Source organism: Ictalurus punctatus, chromosome 12, assembly GCF_001660625.3.
Source record: "Ictalurus punctatus breed USDA103 chromosome 12, Coco_2.0, whole genome shotgun sequence".
NCBI classification, from domain to species: domain Eukaryota; kingdom Metazoa; phylum Chordata; class Actinopteri; order Siluriformes; family Ictaluridae; genus Ictalurus; species Ictalurus punctatus.
The window spans coordinates 28623457-28642010 of NC_030427.2; the positions used below are offsets into that span (position 1 = coordinate 28623457).

The 18554-nt window shown below is 42.8% G+C and overlaps 2 protein-coding genes across 2 annotated transcripts in view; one reads left to right on the forward strand and one right to left on the reverse strand.

Annotated features, from left to right (window-relative positions):
• Positions 1-18554, forward strand: part of syt11a (synaptotagmin XIa) — a 201391-nt gene that overhangs the window by 65065 nt on the left and 117772 nt on the right. The window lies entirely within an intron of this gene.
• zgc:64022 (RERG_RasL11_like domain-containing protein) lies at positions 14632-17751 on the reverse strand. Its single transcript, XM_017481114.3, has 4 exons — positions 17328-17751; positions 17119-17172; positions 16936-17012; positions 14632-16104 (listed from the first exon to the last, which is right to left on the reverse strand). Exons 1-4 carry the CDS (start codon positions 17440-17442, stop codon positions 15688-15690), a joined length of 663 nt encoding a protein of 220 aa, XP_017336603.1. The 5' UTR covers positions 17443-17751; the 3' UTR covers positions 14632-15687.

Sequence of the window (18554 nt, forward strand, 5' to 3'; positions counted from 1 at the left end):
TCCTAGAAAGCCCGTGACCGCTTATGACCACCCTTCGCCAGCCCCTTGATAGCCTTTGTCTGTTTTTTCCATCTTTGTCCTTTCTTGTCCATCCTTGTCCCTATTTTTCTGTTCTTGTCCACTTTTTTCTGACTTTCTCCGCTTTTTTTCCAGCTTTGTCCTCCCTTGTGTCCCCTTGTCCACTTTTTCTTATTACTTCTGCCTTTGTCCACATTTTTCCTCCACTGTCGGCCCTTGTCCAACCTTCTCCAAAAATCGTCTACCTCTGTTTGCTTTTTTTTTTTTTTTTTTTTGCATTTGTGTGCCCGTTTCCACCCTTCTCCGCCTTTGTCTGGTTTTTCTCTGCCTTTGATAGACCTAGACAGCCCTTGACCGCCCTGAACCACCACTGACATCCTTTGAACGCTCTCGAGAGCGTTGACATTTTTTTTTAAAACCTCTTTGCACCCTTTTTTGCCTTTGTTTGCTTTTTTCTGCCTTGGTCCATCCTTGTCCGCCCATGTCCACCTTGTTCTGCCTTGTTCCCCCCCCCCATTTTGTCTGCGTTTTTTCGCCTTTGTCCACTTTTCCTGGTTTTGTACATTTTGTTCTGCTTTTTTCTGCCATTTGTCCTCCTTTCGCCATCGTGTTTCTGCCTTTGTCCACTATGTGTTTACCGAATTTCTGTCTTTGTGCAGATATGTCTGCCGTATTTCTGCCTTTGTTTGCTATTTTCTGCAATTTGTCTGCTTGTCTGTTGCTTTTCCATCTTTGTCTGACCTTGTCCGCCTTTGTCAACCCTTGTCTGCAGTTGTCCTCCCTTGTAGCTTTTTTCACCTTTGTCTACGTTTCCCCGCCTTTTTCTGACAATTCTAGAAGCCCTTGACCGTCCTTGACAGCCCTGACCGTCACACCCCGGACCATATGTGCTTGTTGAACATCCCGATGCAGACTGATTTCCCCCTTTGCTGTTATAATGGACTCCACTCTTTCTTCTGGGAAGTCTTTCCACTAGATTTTAAAGCATGGCCGTGGGGATTCGTGTTCATTCGGGTACTGACGCTGGGCGAGGAGGTCTGACATATAGATCACACCCCGGACCATATGTGCTTGTTGAACATCCCGATCAGAATTAGAATTGATAGATAGCTGGTGAAATTTCAGCATAGTACACACGTTTTCCATAAAAACAATTCATTTCAGACAAATCTAATCATCCTATTAATAAAAGTGGATGAGATTATACGTAAAATAATTAAAATCCTCCTGGACGAGCCTGAAACTGCCTCATGCTTTTTTTTTTCTTTTAAAGAACCACCATTATATAATCAAAGTCATGCTTGTCAGGAGTAGAAGAAGCGAATTAAAACCATGCCACTCGAACAGGCAGGATGTTCACTGAGCAGATTTATTAATAGGGCCATTAGAATCACACGGGCTTAAAGATATAATAGGAATGAAGGATGTCTCCTTTCCAGTGCTGTGACTTCATCAATGGACATCAATGGACAGTCCTTTAATAACAAGTTGATCAGCATGGCTAGTCGTTGCTATGGCAGCAACGAAGCAAGGAAGCTTAAGGAAAGAACTCATCTCCACTCTCTGAACTTTGTTACCCCAGGGGATGAATCATGTGTTTCAAGCAGCCACTGATACTGAATGGGAACTGCTTCGCTAGCACGGCTGAGGAAGGATTTTCCGGATTCTCAGAAAAATATCTTATTCACAGCATATGCAAATAAGTAAATATACTGTATTACCATCATGGTATCACATTAGACCCTGAAGAAAAAATGTATATGAATTTGAACACCAATATATATATATATATATACATATATACACATACATATATACATATACACACACATATATATATATATATATATATATATACACATACATATATACACATACATATATGTATATACATATATGTATATACATATATACACATACATACATACATATATATATATATATATATATATATATATATATATACTTCATCCCTAATTGTAACTTTAGCCTTCAAAGCTTCCCATTCAAATTTAGTCATGTAAACTGTCATGAATTTGTATCATCAGGCTACAACATCAGACTTTCACCAACAGCAGTAACGACTTTAAACGCCATTAACCCAATGCAGCAGATTGATGCACTTTCTGTTTTTATTGTCTGATTTTCACTTGTTTCCATCAAAATGGCTTTACACACCTAATTAACATGGATTTTAACCATCCGATCTCATGAGACATTCATATACATGCAAGACAAACGAGGGCAATTTGATTGGATTTTTGTTGGATTTCATACAAAGATAATGAATAAGAAGAAAAACCTTCATAACTTGTAACTCAGCGCCAGTCGTGCAAATCGTTACAACCGAGCAGGTGTGACACCGGAACAATACGTGTGAGTGCGTGTGCTAACGAGGTCCAACTATAATCATATGTCCCGGCTCTGGACATTAGATTATGATGGCAGGTTTGGATCTTTTTTTTTTGTTTTTGAAAAGGCCTCATTAATGCACTGGTGAACTCAGTAACACAGCAGTTGCCAGGGTCTCCCTCAGACTGATTAGGAAGCCCGAACATTTTTTTTTAATCACGTCTAACAAACACAGCGTGTTAGGACCCTCAGAACCCCGGAGAGCCATGTCCAGTGATTAAAACATTTTCCTCTGCGCTGTTCTGCGGTGACATGTGATTATTTCCCTCATGCTGTGCTCGCCGTAGGAGTTTGATCACAGCAGCGTTCCAGCTTTCTCTGCAGACTTTCTTTTAATATATTGTAAATGTCAGCTGTCCTTTTAGCGTGGTTGGAGGTGGGGGGGAATCAGCAAAGCAAAAAAAATCCACAAAGCTTTAAACAATTATTGCACAAAATAATTTCTGATGATCAGGCTCCCTACAGTAAAATGTTTTAGAACGCTAATAGGGCCCTAGGAAAATGCGTCCTGACGACATGAAACCTTTTGAAAAGTTTACTTAATGTGTGTTAACGGAATATTGAACTGGGGAACATAGGACCCTTTGTCATGTGTGTATTATGTGCCGTATAAATCTGGGGAACATAGGACCCTGGGAACATACTGTAGGAATGACCCCTAAATTAAGCTAGCACTAATGTTTTGCTAGCTGCAAGAAGAAGAAGAAGCCTTTATTTGTCACATATACATTACAGCACTTCACATATTCCAGCTGGTTAGAAAGTCAGAGCGCAGGGTCGGCCATGATACGGCGCCCCTGAAGCAGAGAGGGTTAAGGACCTTGCTCAAGGGCCCAACAGTGGTAGATTGGCGGTGCTGGGGCTTGAACCCCCGCCCTTCTGATCAATAACCCAGAGCCTTAACCGTTGAGCATCAATTTATACACACCACTCCCAGTAAATTTCATTTTCTAGCCAGTTCAGGTTGAACTGACACGCTAACTGTGAATACATTCTACAGAAAACGCTAAATTACAATCAGATTATATAACCATAATGCGAATGCTTTTGTTTCCTACCGGATATTATTTTTTAAATTAAGCACATTGGAAAACTAAACTCTAAATCGCTCATTATTAGCAAAATAAGCCAAATGCAACAAGCTCATCACTAACCAGCTATTATTAGCTCAAATGGTTTCGCGACTGGCTAATGATACAGATCCATCCATATCCAAGTCGGACAGATCAGATGACAGATCATTCACTAGCTTCCCAACAAATTAGAGTATCCCATATTCTATGCACTGTAACTTTAAAAGGGTAACATGGCATACATTATCTGTATCAGTCTCATCATAATTAAACAGATTTGCCAAATACAATTACCTGAGTAATCTTATTTGCGCATTAGACAAGCTTTAATGGCTGGATTAAGGCTGTGGCTGAACTGAAAGCTCAGTTAAATGGCGTTCCCTCTAGATGGCACCCTAGGCAGATATCACATGAACGCTTCGGCTTTCTGACTTTGAGATTAATGACTAACCCGAACAGACCTCCAAGTGAAGTGTAAAGGAAGTCTGTATTATAGTTACACAGTGAGAGCAAAGTCTAGTGCCAGGCTGAGCCTCCTCAAAGCCCCCTGCAGAGCTAGAGGAGTGAACATTAACCAGGCAATAATGTTAATGAACTTCACATTGACTCAGCCAGGCCACGTCACTTTGGTGCACAGAAGCGCTCAACCAGTAGGATGTAAATAAAGTAACAGAGACTGAGAGATGAGGCATTCCTGACATTCCAGCCCCTTACTGTGCAAAATTCCTGCCATATTTCACCCACGATGCTACCCAGGACAAGGCTTTTTTCCACAGAGGCGTCCTCTCAGTGGTGTTGCACCTGCACTGCTTATCAGCACCACACAGATTAGACCCACGTGCGAGGCATCCAGGCAGTGATCTCTCACTGCTCACTCTTTAAAAGCTCATCATGTAGGCGATACAGAAGGCAGGCTAGTCAGAGTGCTAGCCAGAGCTTTAATTCAGGCTGTGGTGCACCAAACACGGCTAGTGTTCACACAGACGGCAGTGTTTCTCCACTGAAGACTACTATTTCCTCATTAATAGTAGCTCTTGTGGTATAGGGAAAGTAAACTGCCATCTTTTGGCGTTAGAATTAGCATCAACACTGAATTTATGTTAGTTTTAATGTTATGTATGCGACACAGTTTTATCTCTCACCCTGTGTTCAAAACAGCATTGATTTTCTCACCTCGTGTCACGCTGAACGTTCTACCTTGCGCGCTAGTCGGCTAGCTGCACGACCTTGCTAGCGTGACATGGCATCATAATCTACATAGATAGACTGAAAATATGTACAATCAGCCGTTTACTCACAGATTGCATGAACAAAATGGCATGTCTTGCCCATTTTGACCACTAAACAGGCGTCTTCTTGCTAAAAACAAAAGATCGCTAGCTCAACCATCTTTTGCGAACACTCACTCGCCTTCTGTGACTGGAAATCAACAGCGCATTGGAATTCAGTGTGTCAGTGCTAGTTTCAAAATGTTCACCCTTTTGTATCAGTGTGTTTTTGCCCAAATAATACATATTATACAGCCTTCATGAATGTGTATTACACATTATTAGCTAATCCTGCTAGCTGCTAATAATATGCTAAAAATACTTAAGTGCTGCTAGCTAGCTACAGTGACTCAGCACTGACATAAATAACTCAGAACAAAACACTCACCTTGTTCTTCTCAGTGGTACGTTTCTTTCTTTCATTTAATCCGACTTAAACATGACACACAGCCAGTTCAAAAATTATTGGCGCCCTTGGTAAAGATCGTGGAAAGCTGTTTTTGTGGTTATTTAGCTTAGTATCAAAAAAATAATCTCGCACTAGCACAACTTCGGATCACAGTGTAACTATAATTTATCTGCTGGTGAGCGTCACATTATGTGCTTGTTATGTCAAAACAGAATCAGCGAAGAACTCCAGCTTCCCAGTTGCACCGCGGCCTACAGACAAAAGCGCCCAGGACTACACTCCCCAGTACACAGCTTCACCACCATGTTCAAGGTCATCTGACTTCTGATTACGCACACCTGGACACAATCACACACACACACTCCTATATATACCCCCACACCAAACGCTCACTCAGCATTAAGTACTACACAGCGTGGTTCTCACGTCAGACGCCAAGCCTGGCTTATCTAGTGCTTGATCTGGTTTTTGCCCTATTAAAGATTTTTTAAATTATTACCTCAGATCCATTGTTTTGGATTTGATTGACAGTCTGCTTTAATCAAAGCATATTATTAAGGCATCTGCCTTTGCCTCCTGACACTATTCTAAGAGTGCTGGTCTCACCTCATGGCCAAAAAATGTGAGTTTTGTCTGAGACAGGAGTGAAAATCGCACGCTGTAAAGCCCGGTTCAGAGGCAACGCGGTGGCAAAGCTCGCCGATCATATTACTTTATATCAGAGATGTTATACTAGTCATTTATCATATTACTACAGTATGCACCAGTAAATTGGGAAGGTCCTAATTTAAGGAGTCATGCTTGTCACTGGAGTAAGGCATGCGCTCATCGTGATGAAGATTCGAAGCTTTTTCAGTATTCAGTCAGTGACTTCATTCTTTATTCTGGCCCCAGTGTGCTCACGTTAAACTCGGCATTATTAGCATGTACTGTTTTCCAACACGGCGTCCGTTCGTTTCCGCTCGCTTCTCACGGAAACGAACACGCTGTTATTCATACACGTTATACGTGGTGGCGGAAGGAGGTAAAAAGGAGAGAAAAACGTGCGGACGGACGGCTTGGTTAGTCACAGTTCCCCTCCGAAAGTATCGGAACAGCAAGGCCAATTCTACTGTTTTCGTTAGACGTCGGAGACGTTTGGGTTTGAGCTCAAAAGACGAGTATTTACGTCTAGACGTGTTAAACGACACACGTCTTCGATGTATAGCGTAAACAACGGAATTAGCCTCGCTGGTCCGTTACTTCGGGAGGGAACTGTCCATTTCGGTTTCATCCGAGTAAACTCACTCGAAAAAGTGTATTTATATTGAGGACGCCAATTCCCCTCCCCCACCCGCCCTCAAATTGATTTCTTCTTAGTATCCTTATGTAACGGCAATATGATTATACCCCCCCCCCAAAAAAAAAAAAACCAAACAAAAAAAAACAACCTCCTGCTTGAACATGTTGCTTGGTTGCCATAGTTATCAGTTTCTAGTAAATATAGCAGGACGAAATCGAAATGGCTCGTATTTAGAGTGGAAAAGAACATATGACGACTGAATGAAGTAGATTACTGTCCTCATTTTGTGTCTTCACTGGACACACACACGATTATTCTCCCATGTGCCCTCTTTTTAATGTGTAAATAGCACAGTAAAGTGTGAACGCATAGGATTAAATACAGCCAGGATTAAAAGATAAAGCCAGAAAATTCAATAACAGTCAATGTTAAGGATTCACGTAAAAATATTATGTGTGTAGTTCGCTACGATGCAGGTGAAATCTGCATTCTCGCGTAATAGTTTACTATTATGTTTGATGATTAAACACACTGCATGGGGTCGTGTGCACAGCGAAACTGACCCAACCTCAACACCGTGAGCTTCCGCTTGGCATGCGGTTTTTTTTTTTTGTTTTTTTTTTTACACTGGATTCTTGAACCTACACACCTACAGGGATCACAGACACGTCTAATGTAGTGAAAACTCCAGACAGGAACGGTTTATGTAACAGTAAACAGGAGGTATTTTTATTCCGTTTTAATGACAAAATGCAAACAGGGACCCGACAGCGCCTCTTATTAAACCGCCTGCATTGTGAAAATCATTTTTTCGTAGTGCTCTTTCGGCTCTAACGGTCTAGAAGTCTCCTCAAAATAACTGACTTTATCTATGTCAGGAAACTGACATTCCAATACACTAACTGGCCACTCTATTAGGAACACCTGTACACCTGGTCATTCATGCAGTTATACAATCAGCCAATCATGTGGTGGCAGGGCAATGTGTAAAATCATGCAGATACGGGTATTTCAGTAACCGCTCATCTCCTGGGATTTTCACGCACAACAGACCCTCGAGCTTCCAGAGGATGGTGCGACAGACAAAAAACATCCAGCGAGTGGCTGTTCTGATGAGAGCGGTCAGAGGAGAATAGGCAGACTTGTTCGAGCTGACAGAATGGCAATGGGAACTCGAATAAGCACTCTTTACAACCATGGTGAGCAGAAGTGAGTGCGCACGAGCACACACACACACACACACACACACACACGCCTCTTCTTTCCACCTCCTCTTTACTGAGTTATTACACCGAATAATCCTTTGGGTCGTGTTTTTCGCTTCTTCCACAATCTTTATAAAACTAATAAAAAGGTGAGATTTTTGTGTTTTAAGCCTCATGTTGTGTGCAGGATGTAACAATAATGTTGTCTTAAAGGCGAAACAGCTTAAAAACAAAAAAGCAGAATAACCAGTACTGACGAACATGAAGCTGCCAAACTATTCGAGAGGAATTCAGACTCCGCTGACCTCTTTGGCTGAAATTTGTAAACAAATGACCACAACTTCATCGTTGTAATATAAACGTGATTTTTAAAAACTCATGTTCATGTCCATAAAAAATTTCATCTTCTAAAGCGCAAATGTAAATCTGATAGTAATTATTTCGATTGGATCCACTTGATGTGTGGGACTCGACTGATCATTTTCTTCTTTTCATACAAATGTACACGGCTCAGTCTGGATTATGTCCATCTTTAGTCTTCCATCCATCCATTTTTCATACTGTTTATCCTACACAGGGTCGAGGGGAAGCCTGGAATCTATCCCAGGGAACTCGGGGCACAAGGCGATGGGACACCTTGGACGGGGTGCCAGCCCATCGCAGGACACAATCACACATACCTTCACACACTACGGACAATTTGGAAACGCCAGTCAGCCTACAGCGCATGTCTTTGGATGGAGGAGGAAACCGGAGTACCTGAAGGAAACCCCCGAATCACAGGGAGAACGGTTCTGGTCCTTCAGAGGTGGCTCAGGTGGTAGAGCGGGTTGTCCATTAATCGTAGGGTTGGCGGTTCGATTCTCGGCCAACGTGACTCCACATGCTGAGCCGCTCCCGAGTTGCTCCTGATGGCAAGTTAGCGCCTTGCACGGCAGCTCTGCTACCATTGGTGTGTGAGTGTGAATGGGCGAATGAGAACCCGTGGTTATGGGTTAAAAAAGCGCTATATAAGTGCAGACCATTTAACATGGTGCTCAGAGAGCAGAAGCGGGATTCGAACCGACCGCTGAGCCACCATGCCTCCCATCTTTAGTCATCATTAGCGGCGCGACCCCATATTCAGGATTGCTGCATGTCGAATTTGAAACTCCAGTCGCAATAAGAAAGTCGGCCAAATGCCATAAATGCGTGATATATTTACAGCATCATTTTGCCCAGAACGGAAGAGAACGGAAGGGTTACGAGGGTTTACCGACCGACTTCAAATCAAGACGAGCAGTAGGAAGTGTAAAATGCTCCTTTGCTGATGGAAATTTCCCGTTTCTATGTTTAGCGGTGCAGTAGCGCAGGACGCCCTTCCTCGTCTCTGCTCGGTTGTTGAGACAGGTGAGAGTCAAATGGTTTATCAGAAGGTGATGGCGGGTCAAGACGTCTCTCTGCTCTCTCTCAGCCATCTCCTCAGCTCTGATTAGATCTGCTCCTTTAATCCAATTTCCACCTTCCTATCTGTACAACAAGGCCTCATTTCTCCTAATTCACATGTGAGTGTGTGTGTGTGTGTGTGTGTGTGTGTGTGTGTTCACCTCACCTGTCCTGACTACAGAATGATTTCCGTAACCTGTTTAGTAACCCTTATATATTACTGCAAATATTTCACGATGAATAATACTTTTTAATGCGCAGAGATACAGTAAACATATCATAGGAGCATCTCTACAGCGCTACACAAGGATCACTGTATATGGTGTGCAAATTAGGGATCATATATTTGTGGCATTTTGACCCCACCCCTTTTTATGCCAATCTGACCACGTGTCCCTGAACCTCAGAGTGAGTCCAAAGAGCAGACAATTGTTCAAAAGCTAGATGTGTGGAACAATGTCTGTCCCCCCCTACTCCTTCTCCTGGGTGCCATTACTTTCCTCACCGAATGGCTAGTCCTGCTTGTCTTGGTTAACGGACTTGGTTTCGATCGCTTTCTGTCAGGTTATTAATACGAAACGAAACCCGTCAGTGATCGATTTCCAGATAAATGAGGCCCGGTGCTTGTCGGTGTTTTATAACCGTACCGTAGGTAACATTAGCGCATAGCTAACCGGCTAGTTAGCGGCTAGTAAACCAGCTCGCGTCTATCGCGAGTCGACGCAAGTCTGGATTTATATCCTCGTGTTATATTCTCAGGAAATTAACAGCAGCCGCACCTGCGAATACGCAACCCGTCTTGGATTTTTGTTTGCCGTCAAGATTAGCCAAACGAACTCGTTAAAATTAGCTAGCTAGCTCATTATTTTACACAGACATGGTGGCCTGGTGGACTTCTAATTTGCATATCGATGCAGATCTGCCGATCTGCGAGGAATAACCCAGAGTGTGCTGAGTTCCAGGAAACACGGTGGACGACGTGTCTCTCTGTTACAGTCCGGTGATAATAAACCACGATAACAGAAAGTGTGTGTAGGGCGTGCAGTTTTAGCACACGCTCACTACCTCATCGTGCGTTTGCTATCTGAGTTTCCTTTATCTCGTGTAATTTCTCTTCGGCAGTATCCGTGAGGCAACTTTTTCACCTCAGACAAGATAGCGAGGTATTTGGTATGTCAGAAGCATTTCTGGTGTCCATTCAGGTTAGTGTGTGTGTGTGTGCGCGTGTGTGTTAAGTCATAAAGGCGAAGAGAAGGCTACAGAGAGCTTCCGCTCTTCATAATGAACTGAAGGGCTCTTGACATTCAGCAGCTCTCAGTTGTGTACGTGAGAGTTCACACAGGTACACAGGGTGCAGGCGTCCTTCTGTTCGCTAATCGGATTATTCAGGGATTCATTTATGGGGTCTGGACTACTCCTTCATTTTCATCTTCAGCTGCAGCCTGTCCCCCCCCCCCCCCCCCCCCCCCCTTTTACCTACATGCAAACGTAGCAATTTTGCCATTTTAATTACTAAAATAAATAATAAAACAGCGGATCGTGTTTCAATGCATCCGTAGCCGTGGATATTATAAACCCCACTACCGATGCACTTTAACACCAGCATTCTTGATATTTTTTCCCTCCTTTTTTTGAGTTAGTAAGACAGAAAATCAGTCTGTCCAGGATTTTGCGGTCGCGGAATTGAACACGAAATCAAGGAATCTCCACGATATTCTGAGGAGCGTGCAATTTTTTAAAAAATTCCCGCGGATTTGGGCCGGGGCACGCTACGCGACGTCGTCCCCGTGCTCTTTCGGCCAAAGCTCTCTTCGATTCACGTGCGTCGAACACGAGAACAACTAAGAGGGCTCGTTTACAAACGATCCGAGTAGCTCTATGCACAAAAAAAAAAGAGAGAAGGACAAAAAACTAAAAAAAATAAAAAATAGAGCATTTTTGGCCGCAACAATAAAAAAAGACTCGGTGGAATCCTCTACGGGGGATAAAGGGATCGTGCCATGTTACAGAGAAACCGGAACGCTTCCTTTCCTGAAGATTTGAACTTACTCAGTACGTTTACGCGGACAGCGATATTCCGATATGAACCCGATTGAGACGATACTCTGATAAGAAACGAGCACGTAAACAGATTACTGATGACCTTAATCTGATTAAAGTCACACCCGGAGTAAACACAGACGGAATTAAGACGTGTGGAGTTTTCCTGTTTTAGTCGCGTTATCGGCGTGCGTTACAGACGTGTACACACCTTAATCACACTATTAACCTCGTGTGAGAGATTTCACCGCATCGTGAGACAGGACACGATCACACACGGCAGCGCTCGACCGTCTGACGGCAATCGAGAGAGCACGGCCGCGTCCCAAACCGCGTACTTACCTGCTACAGTATATAGTAGGAGAAATACACGTGTCTCTATATACTATATAGACGGCAAGTACGCGGTTTGGGACGCAGCCCACGGCTTCAAGCAGTCGTCTATCAGCACGTACAGCACGACTAATAATTAACCGCACTTGAAGCGTTCACAACATTAAACACGAAACACCCAAACTGTACACGGTCCCATAACGAAGACCGACTGTATGTCGAGACGTGAAATTCTGGAGGGAACGTCGGACGGCGCGGCGTCGGGACGTAATGACGTGTGACGTTACATCCATCTACGTTCTATAACACGTGAAACCTGAACATGAAAGGAGTATTCTAAATGATAACCGATCATTTCTGACCAATCAGGAGAGAGAATTCAGCAGCGCTGTGGTATAGACCCTTTTGATGGATGATATCAATGTTGTGGGACATTACATCACAATATACACTTATCAGAAAGTATTGGACTTAATCTAGCCTACATTAAATCTATTTTGAACACACACACACACACACACACACACGTGTAGCAAAAGTCTCATATCCATTGTCTATCTCTAAGTTTGCATTGTTGCTTCAGAAAATGTGATGCGTAAAGTCTCTATGGACCCACACTGTGTGTGTGTGTGTGTGTGTGTGTGTGTGTGTGTGTGTGTGTGTGTGTGTGTGTGTGTGTGTGTGTCTAAAAGCACAGGGGCCGGAATATGGATGTGTGAATCCCTGAGGATTGTGTTTGGATGTAGGCTCCCGTGATGTCAGAAGATGACGAACGGCATCCAGCGACGAGGGTTTCCGTGGCCATCGCCATGCCAACCGTTTCCACTTCGAACGCCTACACAGTGCAGGGTTCTACCCAGAGGACCCTGCTCTTTCTCCCGCTTGTGCGTGGGGTGTAATGTAAGGTTTTGCTCTTGCTTGCGGATTTGCGGCGAGGCCACTGATTTTAATGAAAGGCTTATTTATGCACACAAACACAAAGACGGGACTTGTGGGATATTCCTTCTGAAGCACTGCACGTGTGTGTCCGTGCTGCGTGAGCGCATGCTGCCAGGAAAACTGCTTCAAAATGCTTAGCGTTGGCAATTTGCTGTGGTATAAGGGGAGTAAAACTGAAAATAATCAGCTTCCGCGTGATAACAGTGACCCCACTTCATCACACCTGTGGCTGTTTTCCATACCAGTGTTTTATTCCTCTTACAGTGCTGTGAAAAAGTATTTGCCCCATCCTGATTTCTTCTGTTTTTGTTTGTATCCATACTAAATAGTTTCAGAAATTAAAACAAAATCTAAGATACAACAAAGGCAACCTGAGTAAACACACAATACAGTTTTTAAATGATAATGTTATTTATTGTTGCAAAAAATTATCCAGTACCGACTGGGCCTGTGTGAAAATGTATTTGCCCCTGTAGTTATTGATTCCTCAAATCTATGGAACTGCAATGATAACGGGGTTCAGCTGGACGAGACACAACCAGGCCTGATTACTGCAAACCCTGTTCAATCACATCGACACTTACATAGAACTTCTTCATCAGCATGCAGTTGGTTAAAAGATCTCACCTACTAACACACTGTGGCAAAGCTGAAAGAGATTCCAGAAATGACGAGGAAGAAGGTGATTGATGTACATCAGTCTGGGAAGGGCTACAAAGATATTTCAAAGGCTCTGGGACTCCAGAGAACCACAGCGAGAGCCGTTATCTCCAGATGGAAAAACTCTGCACAGTAGTGAACCTTCCCAGAAGTGTCCGACCTTCCACAATTCCTCCAAGAGCACAGCGACGACTCATCCAGGAAATCACAAAAGAGCCAAGGACAACATCAAAAAACCTACAGACCTCTCTCGCGTCAATAAAGGTCACTGTTCATGACTCCACTATCAGAAAGACTCTGGGGGAAAATGTCCTCCATGGAAGAGCGGTGAGGAGAAAACCACTGCTGACCCAGAAGAACATTAAGACTCGTCTGAATTTTACCAAAACACACCTTGATGATCCTCAAAACTTTTTGGAGAATGTTCTGTGGACTGAGGAGTCGAAAGTGGAACTGTTTGGAAGATGGGGTGCCGTTACATCTGGTGTAAACCAAACAGAATTCCACAAAAAAATCATCATACCTACGGTCAAGCATGGTGGAGGAAGCGTGATGGTGTGGGGATGCTCTGCTGCTTCAGGGCCTGGACAACTTGCAGTAATTGAGGGAAGCATGAATTCTGCTCTCTACCAGAAAATCCTAAAGGAGAATGTCCGGTCTTCAGTGCGTAAGCTGAAACTCAAGCTTTGCTGGATTATGCAGCAAGACAACGCTCCAAATCAGAGGAGTAAATCCTAGTCCTAGAAATAAGTGAAAGTCTGATCTCCAGTTATCAGAAACGTGTGGTTGAAGTTATTGCTGCTAAAGGTGGCACAACCAGATTTTAAGTTTAAGAGGGCAATTAGTTTTGCGCATGAGTAGTAGGTGTTTGATTACCATCCTCAATAAAATAAATAAATAAATACCGTATTGTGCGTTTACTCAGATTTCATGTTGTATTTCGTTTGAAGATCAGGATGGGGCAAATACTTTTTCACAGCACTGTATATAATGATTAAACCAACACAGTTTTTTATAAAGTACATCACGTTTATCACTCGTCATTCAGTAAACTACCAAAAAGTCATTTGGGCATTTTATTCAGAATCATTTCCCAGCTTGTTTCTTATTTAGCGTGGGTTATTTATTTTTTTATATTTCCAGCTCACCATCATTGACTTTTACTGGACATTAAGGTCCAGGCAGATTCACAGTTGTGTCATATTCTTACCATCACACATTTTACCTCTAGTATTCACTATATTTTAGTTGGTTTTCTTGCAGTAATGTAAATAGGTCTACAGATGATCATTATTATGGGGGGGGGGGGGGGGGGGGGGGGGGGGTTAAGAGTGCTTTGCAGAAATTTCCATTCTGATTTTTATTTTTTTTGGGACTTTTCATACTTTATTACTTGCCTTGAAAATAAAAAGCTTAAAATGATAAAAAAAAAAAAAAAAGAGTCTTTAAATAGCAATAATAAATAGTTTTATTATAATCTCTATTCAAGGTATACTTTCTTGCCCAAGTGCCTGGATTTATTTGCGAGGAGAAGAAAAGAAAAAAAAAAAAAAAAGACTTACACAGATTACTACAATTCATGTTTTATTATAAAAGTCATTAACAGACTTGTCTGTACTATAAGCAATACACACACCACCCTGCAGCTATAAAGGAAACAGATTTGTGCCAGATCCATTTGTATTTAAAAAAAAAAAAAGAAGAAAAAAAGAAAAAGGTGGTGAACCATCAGGGTGTGTAATAAAGTAACGCAACACTTCTCCAGTCAGTGTGAAACGAGTGCAAAGCTTTAACAAAGCCCATCTGACTCGAGGCGAGTCCTGAGCTCATAACCGCTACGTCTGTGTGGGCAGATTAGGATTCAGATTCTTTGGTCAGAATACTCAAAAAAAAGAAAAAAGAAAAAAGAAAATAAAGCAAAATTAGTGTGTGTGCGCACGCCTGTGTAATCGTGTGTAAGATTCATCTTGAATATATCTAGTGTTCTCTGGGGAGGATGGTCAGCCCGGCAATGTGGTTTAGCGTCCGAGACTCGCCGTGTCCACCGATGAGGCTCATTATGCACTGAAGTCACATGCACACAGATAGATGTCTGTTTTGCATAGAAATAACCTCCTAATGACTATGTACATGTAACAGTAAAGGGCTTTCTTATACAATATGGAAAGAAGGAATTAAGACGAACAGGGGGGGGTTTGGGGGGGGAACGATGCCCGTCACCACGCTGAAGCGGATTCTTTTCCTATAACAGTATGTCTCAAAGTGGTTTATTCTGCTTACACCACAGCAATTTGGCAACGATTACAATCTCTTCATTTATTAACGAACGTCAAATCGCGCTTTTTTAAAAATTTATCCGTTTATAGCTATATGTACCATCGTGGAACGTCTGCGAGACAAGTTAGAGAAAACAAAACGCCTTCTGACCAATCAGATTCGAGAATGTGACAACAACACTGCTGTGGTGCGAGACAAAGTTATCGCCCTTGACATCTTGAAGACCCCGCAAGACGTCTCTGAATTCGAACATTCACAGAGCATTCAAATCCCAACACGATAAGTCAATAATCGTAGTCCAATGTGGACGCAATATTCATTCCTCATTCCTGAGGAACGTTCCGGTCTATTCGGTCCTCTTCCTCCCAAAAACGGCAGACATACTCCTGACGATGCCCCTGAAGCCGGCCGTGCCCTTCTTGAGCGCCCTGGCCTCGCGGATCAGGTCGAGCAGTTCGTGGAACACCATGAGCACGCCGTGGTACGCTTCGGCCGCGGAGATCTCGAAGAAGTCGCAGTCGGCCGAGAACGCCAGGAGCCGTCCTTCCTCGCTGGACACGGCGCGCCGGTGCTGCAGGTCTCGTTTGTTCCCCACGATGATGAGCGGGGCGGAGCTGGAGAGTTTCTGCTGCGCTTGGCGGATATGTTGGACCTGCTGTCGCACCGCGTTGAAGCTGGCCCGGTCGCAGATGCTGTAGACCAGGATGAAGCCGTCGGACCACTGCAGCTGCCTGTCGCTGATGTGGCCCACTTCTTCAGCATTCTGGGAAAGATGTGAGGAAGGAGTTTGAAATTAGATGCTGTGCTTTTGAGATCCGTGACATCACGCTGTATCGTCACGGGTGTCTTTACCTCACTTTCAAACCCAGACTGTCATAGGTTTCTATTGTACTCCGAATGATGTCTGAAACAAATTATTACCATAATCCTCCGATTTGTTGATTTTTGCCCGTTTTTATTTTTTTATAAATACATCGGATTAATGGTCAATTCGCATGCCACCATCCCCAAGAGATGTGGCGTATTATGTAAATGTTCTCCTTCATCGCAGGTCTTGTTTGACGGAGTCGTCAATCCGCTGTTTTTAACTAACTTTTACTAACTGCCTTCAAAATCAAACAGCGAATAATTATCATTCAGGTTTATCATTCAAGCAAAGTAAGAACACCCCCTTTTTTTTTTTTAACACTGAAAAGATTGAAATAGAACAAAAAGTACTTCAGGTGAATCTCTGCTCATTGGAAAAGGACCTGGTGGCATTCCACTCTTAAATAAAGAGCCCTTCTAGCAGGCTTTGTGTACTTAAGGTTGTGTTTGCTTTCGAAAAACGATTCTACTCGTCACCATTTCTAATACGGAAACACTCTGACGGACATGAACCCGTGTACAACTCCGATTCGACCGGTCAAAGGCTCCTGGATCAAGCATTAATCTCTAACTATGAGATGGACTGAGCCATCCGTGTCTCAGAAGGAGGGAGACGGCATCCAGTATTTACAGGATGCAAAGTTCAGTCTCAACTCCCCGTCCCCACCTCTTCAAAATCCAGTTAGAACAAACAAAAACAAACAAACAAACAAACGAGCTTTCTTACCTGTGGACAAAGTGAGTCCCAGATGTTGAAGCAGATATCTCGGCCGTCAATCTTATCATGATGACTGTATATGGATTCTGAAAGGAGGAAACATTTCTTAGTGAACTATACTGGGGAAATCTTGAACTTTATTATATCTGTAGAGCTTTCCAGAAGGTTTGCATGGAGTTTCGTGCTACTTACCTATAGAGCCGTATTCTCCAATGAATCTTCTAGTCAGGAAACGCACTATTAGTGCTGAGAAGATGAAAGGAGGGAAGAAAAAACAACAACATTTTCAATGACTAATGCATGTGATAATACACGTGTACATGGCGAGTCTCTTGCTACATCACATATCCTAAGTAACAATGTTGACATCCCATAATGTTAATCATTGCACACAAACTCACCAGACTTCCCCACTTTCTCAGCTCCGAGCAGTAAAATATTGGCTTCTATTTTGGGCTGATTTGTGTCCATCCTCTTGCTGCTGTAGCGGATACGAGTCTCCACCTGAACCACCATCTGTGAAGTGAACTGGACCCAGAACCAACGAGGTAACTCTGTGTGAAGCGCCGTGGCGCGCACTGGCGCTTTATATAAACTGAGTGGGTGTGGGTGGGCGTGGCCTCACGCTCAATGCCGACCAATCGGAACTCCGTGCGCGGGCTGTTAGACTTACATATCCGCAAAAAACGAGTCTTGTAGTGATTCAGAGTCGTTTAATTCAGTGATTCATTTTGATTCAGGCAGATATGCTTTAATAGTCGCGCAGTGTGCCGTGTGGTGAAGGTCTGCGTTATAATCCACGGTCCGTGCGAGTGTTTTGTGATTAAGTTTGTAATCAATCATAAGAACCATACTCACATTTTTACTACCTGCTATTTTCACCATTCATTATGAAGGCTTATTTCACACACACTTACTTGTGTGTGTGTGTGTGTGTGTGTGTGTGTGTGTGTGTGAGAGAGAGAGAGAGAGAGAAAGCCTTAAAACCCCCTCTATTTCTTGTGGTATCATATTAAACTTGAAATATCAAATATATAGCACTTTTTTTTCTGAGCTTGTAACAAAGCAGACTTTGAATTTGTGGTGTATTTTGAAAGAAGTAAATTATATTTGATTATAGACATTCTGTAGTTATATAATGAATGTACACACGTATTTTAATACTGTACTCAACACCCTTCATTTTGGTCTTATAATAAATAAATAAATAAATAAATAAATCACCACTTTGTTGCTGTTTTCCCCCCAAAGCATGGTGATTTGGCCGTTTTAAATGATGAAACATGACCCATTTGGGATTAAACAGAATATGATACGAGGAAGAATTGAATCAAAAATTTTTAGAGACATTTGACGAATCGAATGATTCGATTCAAGCGAGGCGGCACACAAAAGCACTGTGCATTTATCTATTATTTAAGCTGAAAGTGTTCAAATGTTCCAGTCTTTTGTTTTATTTCGAAATGGGGCTTCATGAGGATCATTCAGAGCAGCTTATAATGCATGAAACAGCTCCAACAGGCACTGAATAGAAAAGTGCACAGGGATGAGATAGGGCTGTTAGCGACTCGTTAAGTGTGCTTCATTAGCAATGCAACTCTGAACACAGCTGCAGAGACCTCAGGACA